At 44.2% G+C, this 13,587-nt stretch overlaps 1 protein-coding gene across 1 annotated transcript in view; it reads left to right on the top strand.

The window, feature by feature from the left end:
- Nucleotides 1-382: 382 nt before the first annotated feature.
- The window catches only part of LOC134936131 (complement C3-like), a 275,194-nt gene continuing 261,989 nt past the window's right edge, over nucleotides 383-13,587 (top strand). The window contains exons 1-3 of the mRNA XM_063931048.1: nucleotides 383-579; nucleotides 3,548-3,709; nucleotides 8,065-8,194. Coding sequence (XP_063787118.1) covers nucleotides 397-579; nucleotides 3,548-3,709; nucleotides 8,065-8,194 — 475 coding nt within the window. The 5' untranslated portion in view covers nucleotides 383-396. The remainder of the gene's footprint in view (nucleotides 580-3,547; nucleotides 3,710-8,064; nucleotides 8,195-13,587) is intronic.

Consider the following 13,587-nt stretch of genomic DNA (forward strand, 5'->3'; position numbering starts at 1 on the left):
GGAGCCGATCGGCTGGTACTTTATCTCCATCCACTTTATCTCCGTCCAAGTCTTAGTAGATAGATCCCTTTATACCACACCCCGAGGTGTCTCCTGTCTTTCCATCTTTTCCTGCACCCTCCGCAGTACCAGTGTGCTGTGCCATCTCTCTGTCCCCCCTCCACTGACTTCTGCACTGTATCTTACTTTTGCTGGCTTGGCAGACTGACAGATACTGGTTGCCAGTGATAAGGGACCACTCTGTGCTGGGCCGCCTGCAACAATATGGCAGCACCTGCTCAGCCTCTGACTCCTCTTTCTGTACTGTGCATAGTGTAAATGAAACTATGTGTTGTTGTTGTTGTTTGTTACTTCATGGTCCTTTTATTCTTTCAGATACTAAACAAGGGAAGAATAATGAAAGTGGGCAGACAGGAGAGGTTTCCAGGCCAGACCTTGCTGGATATGAAACTGCCGATAACACCGGACTACATTCCATCTTTCCGCTTTGTGGCTTATTATGCGGTGGTAACCGATGCAGGGACGGAGATAGTATCTGACTCCATCTGGGTAGATGTGACAGACACCTGTATGGGGACGGTAAGAGACTCCAATATTGCAGATGATTTAAATACTTGTAATAAGTCGAAATCAAACTCCACTCAAAATGGACATCTCATTAAGATGTATTAAGCCTGAAGAAGTGATATAGCAGTGATAAGTTGAAAGTGAAATACACCACACAACCAGCTCCAATGTGTAAATGTACATGTTGGAGCTGATTGGCTGGTGCGTTATCACCTTGCACTTATCACTGCTTTATCACTTCTCCAGGCTTAATACATCTGTCCCATGGTTCCACGAATTAAAAATGAATGCAGTGCAAATACCTGGGGTGCAATAATCAATCGGCTAGGGTCCCCTAACACGTATGGGCGTTCAGCTATGCAGTATGTAACTCTGAAGTATGCTGTTAGTTGGCAAACTGAAAAATGTATGGAAGATGGAGGGGAAGAAATGTACACTGGTGGCGATGTACTAAGCCTCGGAGAATGATGAGAGCAATACACTTCCAACCAATCAGCTCGCAACTGTCATTTTTCAAACATAACCTGTAAACTTACAGTTAGAAGCTGATTGCCTGCTACTTTAACTCTCCCCAATTTATCAGTATCCAAGGCTTAGTACATCTCACCCAGTGATGAAAGGGGATCATCTCTGGAGAGGGGGAGGGGGGGGGTAATCTCTGGATCAATGCAGACATAAGGGAATGATTATCTCTTCTGCAGTAGGTAAACTTTTGATTTATATGTCATTTATGGAATTTATATATCTTGACAAAGGGGCGTAAGGTATGAAAAGTTGATATAAAGACCAGGGGGTATATTTACTAAGGTCCCGATTTTGTCCGATTTTTTTTTTTTTCCCCCTAAGTGTCATCTCGGGAAGTTACTAAACCCAAATCTCGGCAGTGTTAGGGCTATTGGTATTGAGATACACGGTTGAACACACAGGTACGAAACAATAGACCATCGGTCAAACACGGCTGTTATTTGATACAACTCAGTACTTCACTAAGAATTTGTATTTTCAATCACTGCCGACAATAGCCAAACACTGCCGGGAAAGCATAGAATTCGTAAAAAAAAAGCAGCAAAAAAATAGACCTGCTTTTTCCTGGCCTGTCTGGATAGTCATGCACGGACCAGTGAGAGCCGTGCATGCTTATCTGTGGGAAAGGGCCTGTTTGGCTTAAAAATGTAAAAAAAAATTGCTCTTTGAGCCGGCCCTGGTTGTACAATAAATACAGGGGGGAATGCGTAGTGTCCCCCCATATTTATATAACCAGCACCGGGCTCTGCGTCCGGTCCTGGTTCAAGAAATACGGGGGACAAAAGATGTAGCCAGAGAGATAATGCCACAGCCAGAGGACACTTTTATATAGGTCCCTGCGGCCGTGGCGTCACCCCACCAACTAGTCACCCCTGGCCGGGGTTCTCTGAAGGAGTAGTGACCCCTTAAATCAAGGGGGACCCCCCTCCAGGCACCCAAGGCCCATGGGTGAAGCCCGAGGCTGTCCCCCCCATCTGTGGGAGGTGGATGGGAGGCTGATAGCCTTTGTGTAAAAAATAAAAAAACATTGTTTTTTGTCATATAACTACAAGTCCCAGCAAGCCTCCCCCGCAAGCTGGTACTTGGAGAACCACAAGTACCAGCATGCTGGGAAATAGTGGGCCCACTGGTACCTGTAGTTCTACAACAAAAAAATACCCCCCAAACAACACCAGACACACAGCGTGAAAGTAAAATTTTATTCAGACACACTTACACACTCACATACTTACCTACATCCAACGCTGAGAATCACGTCCACTTGTCCATGTAGAATCCACGGGGTACCTGTAAAAATAAAATTATACTTTCAAGTTACAACCAATCCAGTGAAGATCTGTCCTCTTCTTTCACAAAGTAATACAGGGACTTGAATAAAATAATAAAACGAAAACCCAAACCACGCACCTACAGGGTTTCCATGTTTACACATGGAACCCCTTTCCACGAATGCCACAATCCCTGTGACTTCTGTCACTGAAGGTCCCACCAGCCAATCAGGGAGTGCCACGTCATGGTGCTCTTCTGATTGTCTGTGCGCTCCTAGCTTGTCAATCAGGAGGAGCGCACTGGCTAGAATGGAGCTTAGTGCCGTTCCATTCTACCCAATGATGGGAACTTTGCGGTCTGCACTAAACCGTGAAGTTAATTGGGGTCACCTAGGTTTTCTTCATTTATACATGCCTCTGGAGTGCCATTAATGATCCGTTGTTGGAGTATTTTTTATATATATATATATATATATATATATATATATATATATGTATATATACAGTATAATACATAATATAATTGTTGAGGTGCTCGGCACTTACGGCAGACAGCTGGAAGACCTGGGTGCCATCCGTAAATAGTATATGAATACAAGTATTCAAAAAGACAGCGGCACTCCAAAGGTTTGTTGAAAAACATAATGCTTATATTGTGCAAAAACAATCACATGTAGCCAACGTTTCGGAGCCCGTAGCCCCTTTGTCAAGGCGTGAATTCACAAAGGGAGCCCCCTGGATTTTTAGCTGTAATTGACAGGCTGTGAGCTGTGGATAAACACACAGGCACAGACACAGGTGGGAGAATCATGCTTGGATGAAAGTACTGTATTTAAGTGTGTTGCATTCAGTGGCAGCCCCAGAGGTGGAGCAGCAGCGCAGTCCAAAATTCAAATAGGGGAGCCACACCAACTGCCAGTGAGTCAGTTTGGGATGACAGTTGGTGGCAGTAGGTGTGGCTCCCCTATTTGAACTTTGGAACTACTCTTAAACCTTAAGTAATCACATCCATTCACAATTCTAACAAACAATTCCAAGCAGATCTTATTCATGCCTGAGAGTTTATGACTAACCCAGTTAGTATGGTCATGCATTCTACCCATATACCTCTCTGTGTACAAGTCTCTTTACAATGAAGTATTGAATTAATGAATATACTTTGTGATTAATGGGATTGTGTCACACAGTTGGAACTGACAGCAGATAAGCCCAAGGACAAAGGAATACAGGAGCCTGGGTCATCAGTGAACCTGAAACTGAGAGCAGATCACAAGGCCAACGTGGGGCTGGTGGTTGTGGACAAAGGTGTTTACGTGCTCAACAGCAAGTACAAGATCTCACAGAGTAAGGTATGTAGAGTATCATATGAAAGATATTAAAGATTATAAGCAAATGGACCTTTCATATGCCGGGTCACCTCGGTCTGCCCCTTTCTGCTCTGTCCCTTCTCCTGCTCAGTCCAACCCCATTCCCTTTTGTCACTGCTTGCTCCCTCCCCCCACTCCTGTCCATCCCCCACCATCAGTGGCATATCTATAATAGATGCAGGGCTCACATTGCACACCCTTCACCCATTTTTCAATACTCACCTCCATTGGCAGCAGCAACTCTCTACAAATCACCGGGAAATTGGAATGGTGGGCATTTTCCTGCCATTTTGTGCATGCACAGTAAGGAAATATCCGGGAACACGGCCACAGAGAACTTCACATGTGCAATAGAGTCTTTACCCCCCTCCAATGGCTGCCCACTTACAGAGCATTAGAGGGTGGTCCGATGGCCCCATGACTGATTCCTGCTATACAATGCCTGTTTTCGTGGCACTGTATGTAGGAAGGTGGAGCCATGACAATGCGCTTGTGCCACCACACCGCCTCCCGCATAGCCCACCTTCGCATCTGCTACAACCCCAATGCACCAACCAGGCTGTCCCCTCCCGAAGGAGGGGCAGCAAAGTTGGTAAGTACTATATGAGGTGGGACAAAAATAATGTGATTGGCATCATTTTATTAGCACACCCATATATAAGGAACTGTTTCCCTGTAATATCTCCCCATTCTGCCTACTTCATTAGGAAGTAGTCAAGATGCTAGAGATTGGCCTACTCTTACGAGGGTGTGTGGGACTACCCAAAAAATCGTAAGTTTCCATTTATTGTGGCCTGCCTGGTCCTCATCTTCTGTGGTGCTAGGTACCTGGACCAGTGCTCTTTAATATCTTTGTTGGTGACATTGCAAATGGTATTGAAGGGAAAGTATGCCTTTTTGCAGATGATACAAAGATATGCAACAGGGTAGACACAACGGGAGGGGTAAAACAAATGATTGATGACCTAGGTAGGCTTGAAAAGCGGTCAAGAACGTGGCAACTACAGTTTAATGCTAAAAAATGCAAAATCATGCACTTGGGTCTCAAAAAACCAAAGGCTAAATATAGTATCATCAAGGCTACTATAATGCAAACTACTGAGGAGGAAAGGGATTTAGGAGTCACTAATTCAGGTGACTTGAAGGCAGGAAAGCAATGCAACAAAGCAATGAGGAAAGCAAGTCAGATGCTTGGTTGCATAGGGAGAGGAATCAACAGCAGAAAGAAAGAAGTAATAATGCCACTGTATAGGTCATTGGTACGGCCTCATCTGGAATACTGTGTCCAGTTCTGGAGACCATGAGTCTAATTCAGTAAGGATTGCAGATTCTGCGTTTTAGCAGAATCTGCAATCCTATCAATCGCACGCTGGGGGCCAATCATTGCAGGGCAAGGACAACCAGCGTGCTACCCACCTCCCACCCACTGCTGTCACTCTGTAATTGCAGAAACTGTGGATGCGCCGGTAGGAGTCTCGCCGACATCTTTTCGATCAGAATGGCTTCGTTTAACAACACCTATCAGCCCCCAAAATGCAGCAGACATGCCTCCGTTTTCCCAGCGCCGCCACGCGAACGCCTCTGCCTATGAATCAGGCAGAGGCGTTCTCAATTAATGCGGGCTGACCGCATTAACTGCAGGCACATGCGGGCTGACCGCATTAAATGTGGGCACATGCGCATGCGGTGGACCCTTCACCTAAATTGTGGTCGCATCGCGTTTGTGATTCAACCTAAATTAGGCTCCATATCTCCAGAAGGATATTAATACATTAGAGAGTGTACAATGAAGGTCAACTAAAATGGTGCATGGCCTACATCACAAAACTTACCCAGAAAGGCTAAAAGATCTTAACATGTATAGTTTGGAGCAGAGACGAAAAAGGAGAGACGTGATAGAAGCTGTCACATATTTCAAGGATCTTAAAGCACAGGAGGGAAACATTCTTCAAAGGAAGAGAAGTATTAGAACAGGAGGACATGCACTGAGACTGGAGGGGGGGAGGTTCAGGGGAAATTAAGGAAAAATGACTTCACAGAAAGGGTAGTGGACAAGTGGATTAGCCTCCCATCAGAGGCAGAGCCGGCCATAGGCATAGGCAAACTAGGCAATTGCCTAGGGCATTTGATATGCCTAGGGGCATCAGCAGCTTCTGCTGATTAAAATGATATGCGGCATGCCTATATTCTGTGTGTAGCATTTCATATGCAGATACAGCCACAGTCTCACACAGTATATAGGAATGCTGCATATCATTTTAATCAGCAGAAGGTGCTTGTGCATCCTAGCCACATAGCAATGCAAATAAGATGCATTTTCATTAAAAAAATTTGCCCGACGTTAGCATTGAGACAAGATTTATGAGGACACATCTGTATTCAAGCAGAGGCAGAGGTAACAGTGTTAGTGGCAGTGTGAGTGTTGTGCGCATGTGAGTAGGTTGGTTATGTAAGGAGCATTATGTGTGTCATGTAAAAATGCATTAATAATGTGCAACATATGTGTAAGGGGCACTATGTGTGTCATTATGTGTATAAGGGCATTAATAATGTGCGGCACATGTGTAACAGGGTACTACTGTATGTGTGTCATTATGTGTATAGGGGCACTAATAATGTGCAGCAAATGTGTAGGGGGCACTATGTGTGTCATTATGTGTATAAGGGCATTAATAATATGTGGCATATGTGTAAGGGACATTACGTGTAAAAGGGCATTAATAAAGGTTGTCATAATGTGTAAGGTGCATTATGTTTATAAGGACATTAATAATGTGTCTCATATGTGTAAGGGGCATTACTGTGTGGCATTATGTGTATAAGGTGCTCTACTATGTGGCGTTGCGTATAGAAAGGGCACTACTGTGTCGTCTAATGTGAATAAAGAGCAATAGGGTGTGGTGTAATGTGAATAAGGAGAAATTCAGTGTGATGTAATGTGAATAAGGGGCTCTACTGTGAGGAGTAACGTTTATAAGGTAAAGTGATACTACTGTGGGATGTAATATGAATTATGGACACTATTGCATGATCAAATGTGAATAAAGTTGCAGTACTGTGCGGCGTAATTGGGGTTACTATTGTGTGGCCATGCCCCTTGCCAGCAAAAACACACCCCTTTTTGGGCTGTGCGCCAAATGTGCGAACTGTTCCTATTTAAAATATAGGGGGTACAAACCCCAAAATAAGGACTGCTAAGGATGAGGGGTGATGGTGTGGGGAAAGAGGTGCAAGGTCAGAGGCGGAACCAGTAGTGGTGCTAGGGGGCACCAGCCAAAATCTTGCCTAGGGCATCATATTGGCTAGGGCCGGCTCTGATCAGAGGTGGTAGAGGCTAAGTCAGTAGAGCAATTTAAACATGCTTGGGATAGGCATATGAATATCCTTACAGAGAACTAAGGTTCAAAAAGGTTTAAGATTACCTAAAGGATAAAAAAAAGGGCAGACTAGATGGGCCAAGTTGTTCTTATCTGCTATCAAATTCTATGTTATTAGGTCTGTCCTGTCACCCTCACCATGGAAGCCACTGGATGGGTGGCGTTACTCCCACATGTAGGTTGGAGATAAGACAGACTGTAGCAAATTATTATACAGATAATAATGATTCCAACTAGTCACCTACAGGTGCTTACACCAAGCCCCAATAAGCCCTATGGCCCGAGACCTCCGGTGCGACTGAGCTATGCCAAGCGGTGCAGCAAAGCAACTTTTTCTTTCAATTTGCAGATGCAAACAAAAACACCATTCATTCTGTACTAAAGATGCTGGCCTGCGATTATATCCACACAGGAGTTTGTTTTAAACACGTACAGTATGAACTCGACGATTAGTCACAACGGAACTTGGCATGAGAAAAAGCCGTGGCCGCTGCATCATAGCACTTCTTCCTATACGGATTCAGACTCATCCGCACACAGATGTTCAATTTTTGCACTTCAGATTGATCTGCACAATCTCTAAAAGGAGATTCATCACATCAAGTTGTTTTAGTATCTTGAATTATTTAAGATGCACAATTTAAGTGAATAAGATGCAGTTGCGGCCAGGTCTCAGGACCTGAGGCTGTTTGGAGCAACAGCAGTAATAGCGTATGAGGACACAGAAGAATACCACCATATTCTCTATTTTGAAGTGTGGGTGATGCTCTGTCCACAAACACTTAAGCAGCCACTTGCGCATTTGTGAGATTTCACCCTTTTTGTGTTATAGCGTATGTAGACACGTCTGTATACTTAGAAAATCGAATTACTGATTTGTTTTCATTTTTATTTTGACTGTAGTTCTATGTAGGTTTATGTGTACTATAAATCTCACGTATTATGTTTTCTTCCTGCAAGGTTTGGGAGTCTGTGGAGAAGTATGACATTGGCTGCACACCGGGGAGCGGTGCTGACTCTGCCGGAGTGTTTCATGATGCTGGGCTGGTCCTGCACACAAGCTTCAAGCTGACCACTCCAGAGAGACAAGGTGACTGACTATAGGTTATAGGAGCAAAGTATCAAACCTAGGGCCTACTTCATACCTGATCGCTGCTCTGCAGAGGTCTGCAATCAGATAGTCACTGCCCATATGCCACTGTATAGGTCATTGGTACGGCCTCATCTAGAATACTGTGTTCAATTCTGGAGGCCATATCTTCAAAAGGATATTAATTAGTGATGAGCAGGTTCGGATCCTCGGGATCCAAACCCCCCCCCCCCCGAACTTCACCCATTTTACACGGTTCCGAGGCAGACTGGAATCTTTCCGCCTTGCTCGGTTAACCCAAGCGCGCCCGAACGTCATCATCCCGCTGTCGGATTCTCGCGAGATTCGTATTCTATATAAGGAGCCTCGCGTCGCCGCCATTTTCACTCGTGCATTGGATATGATAGCGGGAGGACGTGCAGAATTCTCTCAGTTTCTGCGGTCAGTGTGCTGCAAATATCTATGCTCAGTGTGCTTGCAAATATCTGTGCTCAGTGTGCTGAAAATATCTACGTTCTCTGCCTGAAAAACGCTCCATGTCTGTGCTGCATTGTAGTATATAGTAGGAGGACAGTGCAGAATGTTGGCAGTATGGTACAGTAGTCCACTGCTCTACCTACCTCTGTGTCGTCAAGTATACTATGCATCCATACCTGTGCTGCATTTTAGTTGTGCGCAGTATATAGTAGGAGGGGACAGTGCAGAATGTTGCTGTGACAACCAGTATATAATATATATAGCAGTACGGTACAGTAGTCCACTGCTCTACCTGCCTCTGTGTCGTCAAGTATACTATGCATCCATACCTGTGCTGCATTTTAGTTGTGCGCAGTATATAGTAGGAGGGGACAGTGCAGAATGTTGCTGTGACCACTGTCCACCAGTATATAATATATATAGCAGTACAGTACAGTAGTCCACTGCTCTCCCTACCTCTGTGTCGTCAAGTATACTATGCATCCATACCTGTGCTGCATTTTAGTTGTGCGCAGTACATAGCAGGGGGAGACAGTGCAGAATGTTGCTGTGACCACCAGTATATAATATATATAGCAGTACGGTACAGTAGTCCACTGCTCTACCTACCTCTGTGTCGTCAAGAATACTATGCATCCATACCTGTGCTGCATTTTAGTTGTGTGCAGTATATAGTAGGAGAGGACAGTGCAGAATGTTGCTGTGACCACCAGTATATAATATATATAGTAGTACGGTACAGTAGTCCACTGCTCTACCTACCTCTGTGTCGTCAAGTATACTATGCATCCATACCTGTGCTGCATTTAAGTTGTGCGCAGTATATAGTAGGAGGGGACAGTGCAGAATGTTGCTGTGACCACCAGTATATAATATATATAGCAGTACGGTACAGTAGTCAACTGCTCTACCTACCTCTGTGTCGTCAAGTATACTATGCATCCATACCTGTGCTGCATTTTAGTTGTGCGCAGTATATAGTAGGAGGGGACAGTGCAGAATGTTGCTGTGACCACCAGTATATAATATATATAGCAGGCCAGTACAGTAGTCCACTGCTCTACCTACCTCTGTGTCGTCAAGTATACTATGCATCCATACCTGTGCTGCATTTTAGTTGTGCACAGTATATAGTAGGAGGGGACAGTGCAGAATGTTGCTGTGACCACCAGTATATAATATATATAGCAGTCCAGTACAGTAGTCCACTGCTCTACCTACCTCTGTGTCATCAAGTATGCTATGCATCCATACCTGTGCTGCATTTTAGTTGAATGCATTATATAGTATAAGGGGACAGTGCAGAATGTTGCTGTGACCACCAGTATATAATATTTATAGCAGTACGGTACAGTAGTCCACTGCTCTACCTACCTCTGTGTCGTCAAGTATACTATGCATCCATACCTGTGCTGCATTTTAGAATATGCCATTTACGACACGGAGTGGCAAGGAACGGCTGAGGCCCTGGCCTATGTTCATGGCTAGTGGTTCAGATTCACATGAGGATGGAAGCACTCATCCTCTCGCTAGAAAACTGCAGTGCCACTCCTAGATGGGCCAGGTGTTTGTGTCAGCCACTTGGGTTGCTTAGCTTAGCCATCCAGCGACCTTGGTGCACCTCTTTTTTTCTTTGCATCATGTGCTGTTTGGGGACTATTTTTTGAAGTGCCATCCTGTCTGACACTGCAGTTCCACTCCTAGATGGGACAGGTGTTTGTGTCGGCCACTCGGGTCGCTTAGCTTAGCCATCCAGCGACCTTGGTGCACCTCTTTTTTTCTTTGCATCATGTGCTGTTTGAGGACTATTTTTTAAATCTGCCATCCTGTCTGACACTGCAGTGCCACTCCTAGATGGGCCAGGTGTTAGTGTCGGCCACTTGGGTCGCTTAGCTTAGCCATCCAGCGACCTTGGTGCACCTCTTTTTTTCTTTGCATCATGTGCTGTTTGGGGACTATTTTTTGAAGTGCCATCCTGTCTGACACTGCAGTTTCACTCCTAGATGGGACAGGTGTTAGTGTCGGCCACTTGGGTCGCTTAGCTTAGCCATCTAGCGACCTTGGTGCACCTCTTTTTTTTTTCTTTGCATCATGTGCTGTTTGGGGACTATTTTTTGAAGTGCCATCCTGTCTGACACTGCAGTGCCACTCCTAGATGGGCCAGGTGTTTGTGTCGGCCACTTGGGTCGCTTAGCTTAGCCATCCAGCGACCTTGGTGCACCTCTTTTTTTCTTTGCATCATGTGCTGTTTGGGGACTATTTTTTGAAGTGCCATCCTGTCTGACACTGCAGTTCCACTCCTAGATGGGACAGGTGTTAGTGTCGGCCACTTGGGTCGCTTAGCTTAGCCATCCAGCGACCTTGGTGCACCTCTTTTTTTTTTCTTTGCATCATGTGCTGTTTGGGGACTATTTTTTGAAGTGCCATCCTGTCTGACACTGCAGTGCCACTCCTAGATGGGCCAGGTGTTTGTGTCGGCCACTTTGGTCGCTTAGCTTAGCCATCCAGCGACCTTGGTGCACCTCTTTTTTTTCTTTGCATCATGTGCTGTTTGGGGACTATTTTTTAAATCTGCCATCCTGTCTGACACTGCAGTGCCACTCCTAGATGGGCCAGGTGTTTATGTCGGCCACTTGGGTCACTTAGCTTAGCCATCCAGCGACCTCGGTACAAATTTTAGGACTAAAAATAATATTGTGAGGTGTGAGGTGTTCAGAATAGACTGGAAATGAGTGGAAATTATGGTTATTGATGTTAATAATACTATGGGATCAAAATGACCCCAAATACTATGATTTAAGCTGTTTTTGAGGGGTTTTTGTAAAAAAACACCCGAATCCAAAACACACCCGAATGCGACAAAAAATTTCCAGGGAGGTTTTGCCAAAACGCGTCCGAATCCAAAACACGACCGTAGAACCGAATCCAAATCCAAAACACAAAACCTGAAAAATTTCCGTTGCACATCACTAATATTATTATTAATACATTAGAAACTGTACAAAGAAGGGCAACTAAAATTGTGCATGGCCTACATAACAAAACATACCCAGAAAGACTAAGAAATCTCAATATGTATAGTTTGGAGCAGAGAAGGGAAATGGGGGACATGATAGAAATTTTCAAATATACAGTATCAACGGTTTTAACAAAGTCCAGGAGGGAAACATTCTCCAAATGAAGAGAAGCAATAGAAACATAAACATAGAAACATCGAATTTGACGGCAGATAAGAACCACTTGGCCCATCTAGTCTGCCCCCTTTTTTTTATCCTTTAGGTATTCTCAACCCTTTTTGAACCTTAATTCTTTGTAAGGATATTCATATGCCTATCCCAAGCATGTTTAAATTGCTCTACCACCTCTGATGGGAGACTATTCCACTTATCCACTACCCTTTCTGTGAAGTAATTTTTCCTTAAATTTCCCCTGAACCTCCCCCCTCCAGTCTCAGTGTATGTCCTGGAGTTCTAACGCTTCTTTTCCTTTGAAGAATGTTTCCCTCCTGAACTTTGTTGAGACCCTTGATATATTTGAAAGTTTCTATCATGTCTTCCCTTTCCCTTCTCTCCTCCAAACTATACATGTTAAGATCTTTTAGCCTTTCCGGGTACGTTTTGTGATGTAGGCCATGCACCATTTTAGTTGACCTTCTTTGTACACTCTCTAATGTATTTATATCCTTCTGGAGATATGGTCTCCAGAACTGGACACAGTATTCCAGATGGGGCCGCACCAATGACCTATACAGTGGCATTATCACTTCTTTTTTCCTGCTACTGATTCCTCTCCCTATGCAACCAAGTATCTGACTTGCCTTTCTCATTGCTTTGTTGCATTGCTTTCCTGCCTTCAAGTCACTTGAAATAGTGACTCCTAAATCCCTTTCCTCCTCAGTAGTTTCCATTATAGTACCCTTGATACTATATTTAACCTTTGGGTTTTTGAGACCCAAGTGCATGATTTTGCATTTTTCAGCATTAAACTGTAGTTTCCACTTTCTTGACCATTTCTCAAGCCTACCTAGGTCATCAATTATTTGTTTTACCCCTCCCGGTGTGTCTACCCTGTTGCATATCTTTGTATCATCTGCAAAAAGGCATACTTTCCCTTTAATACCATCTGCAATGTCACCAACAAAGATATTAAAGAGAACTGGACCAAGTACAGATCCCTGGGGTACTCCACTGGTAACATTTCCCTCCATAGATTGCACTCCATTAACTACAACTGTCTGTTTGCTATCCTGCAACCAGGTTCTTATCCATTTAACTGTTTTATAATCCACCCCCACGCTTTCAAGTTTATTTAGCAGTCTGGGATGTGGGACAGTGTCAAATGCCTTACTAAAGTCTAGATATGCTACATCTACAGCTCCCCCTTGATCTATTGTTTTCGTCACAGAGTCAAAAAAGTCAATAAGATTTGTTTGGCATGATCTCCCACCAGTAAATCCATGCTGTTTTGGATCCTGTAAGTGGTTTGATTTAAGATATTCCACAGGACACGATGATAGGACACGATAATAGGACACGAGGACATGCACTGAGACTAGAGGGGGGGGGGGGGGGGTTCTTGCGAAATTTGAGGAAAAATTACTTCACAGAAAGGGTAGTGGACAAGTGGAATAGCCTCCCATCAGAGGTGGTAGAGGCTAAGATAGTAGAGCAATTTAAACATGCATGGGATAGACATAAGGATATCATTACAAAGAAATGAGGATCAAACAAGGTTGGAGAAAAAATTATGTGAAAAAAAGGGGCAGACTAGATGGGCCAAGTGGTTCTTATCTGCCGTCAAATTCTATGTTTCTATGAAAACCAGCCCCGTGCAAGTGTGCAAATTCATGTGTATGTAGTGCAAAAACTTCGCCAGACACTGCAAATCCGTTCACAACTCATTATAAAATGATGTTT

The sequence above is a fragment of the Pseudophryne corroboree genome, chromosome 6, assembly GCF_028390025.1.
Source record: "Pseudophryne corroboree isolate aPseCor3 chromosome 6, aPseCor3.hap2, whole genome shotgun sequence".
In the NCBI taxonomy this organism is placed as follows: Eukaryota; Metazoa; Chordata; class Amphibia; order Anura; family Myobatrachidae; genus Pseudophryne; species Pseudophryne corroboree.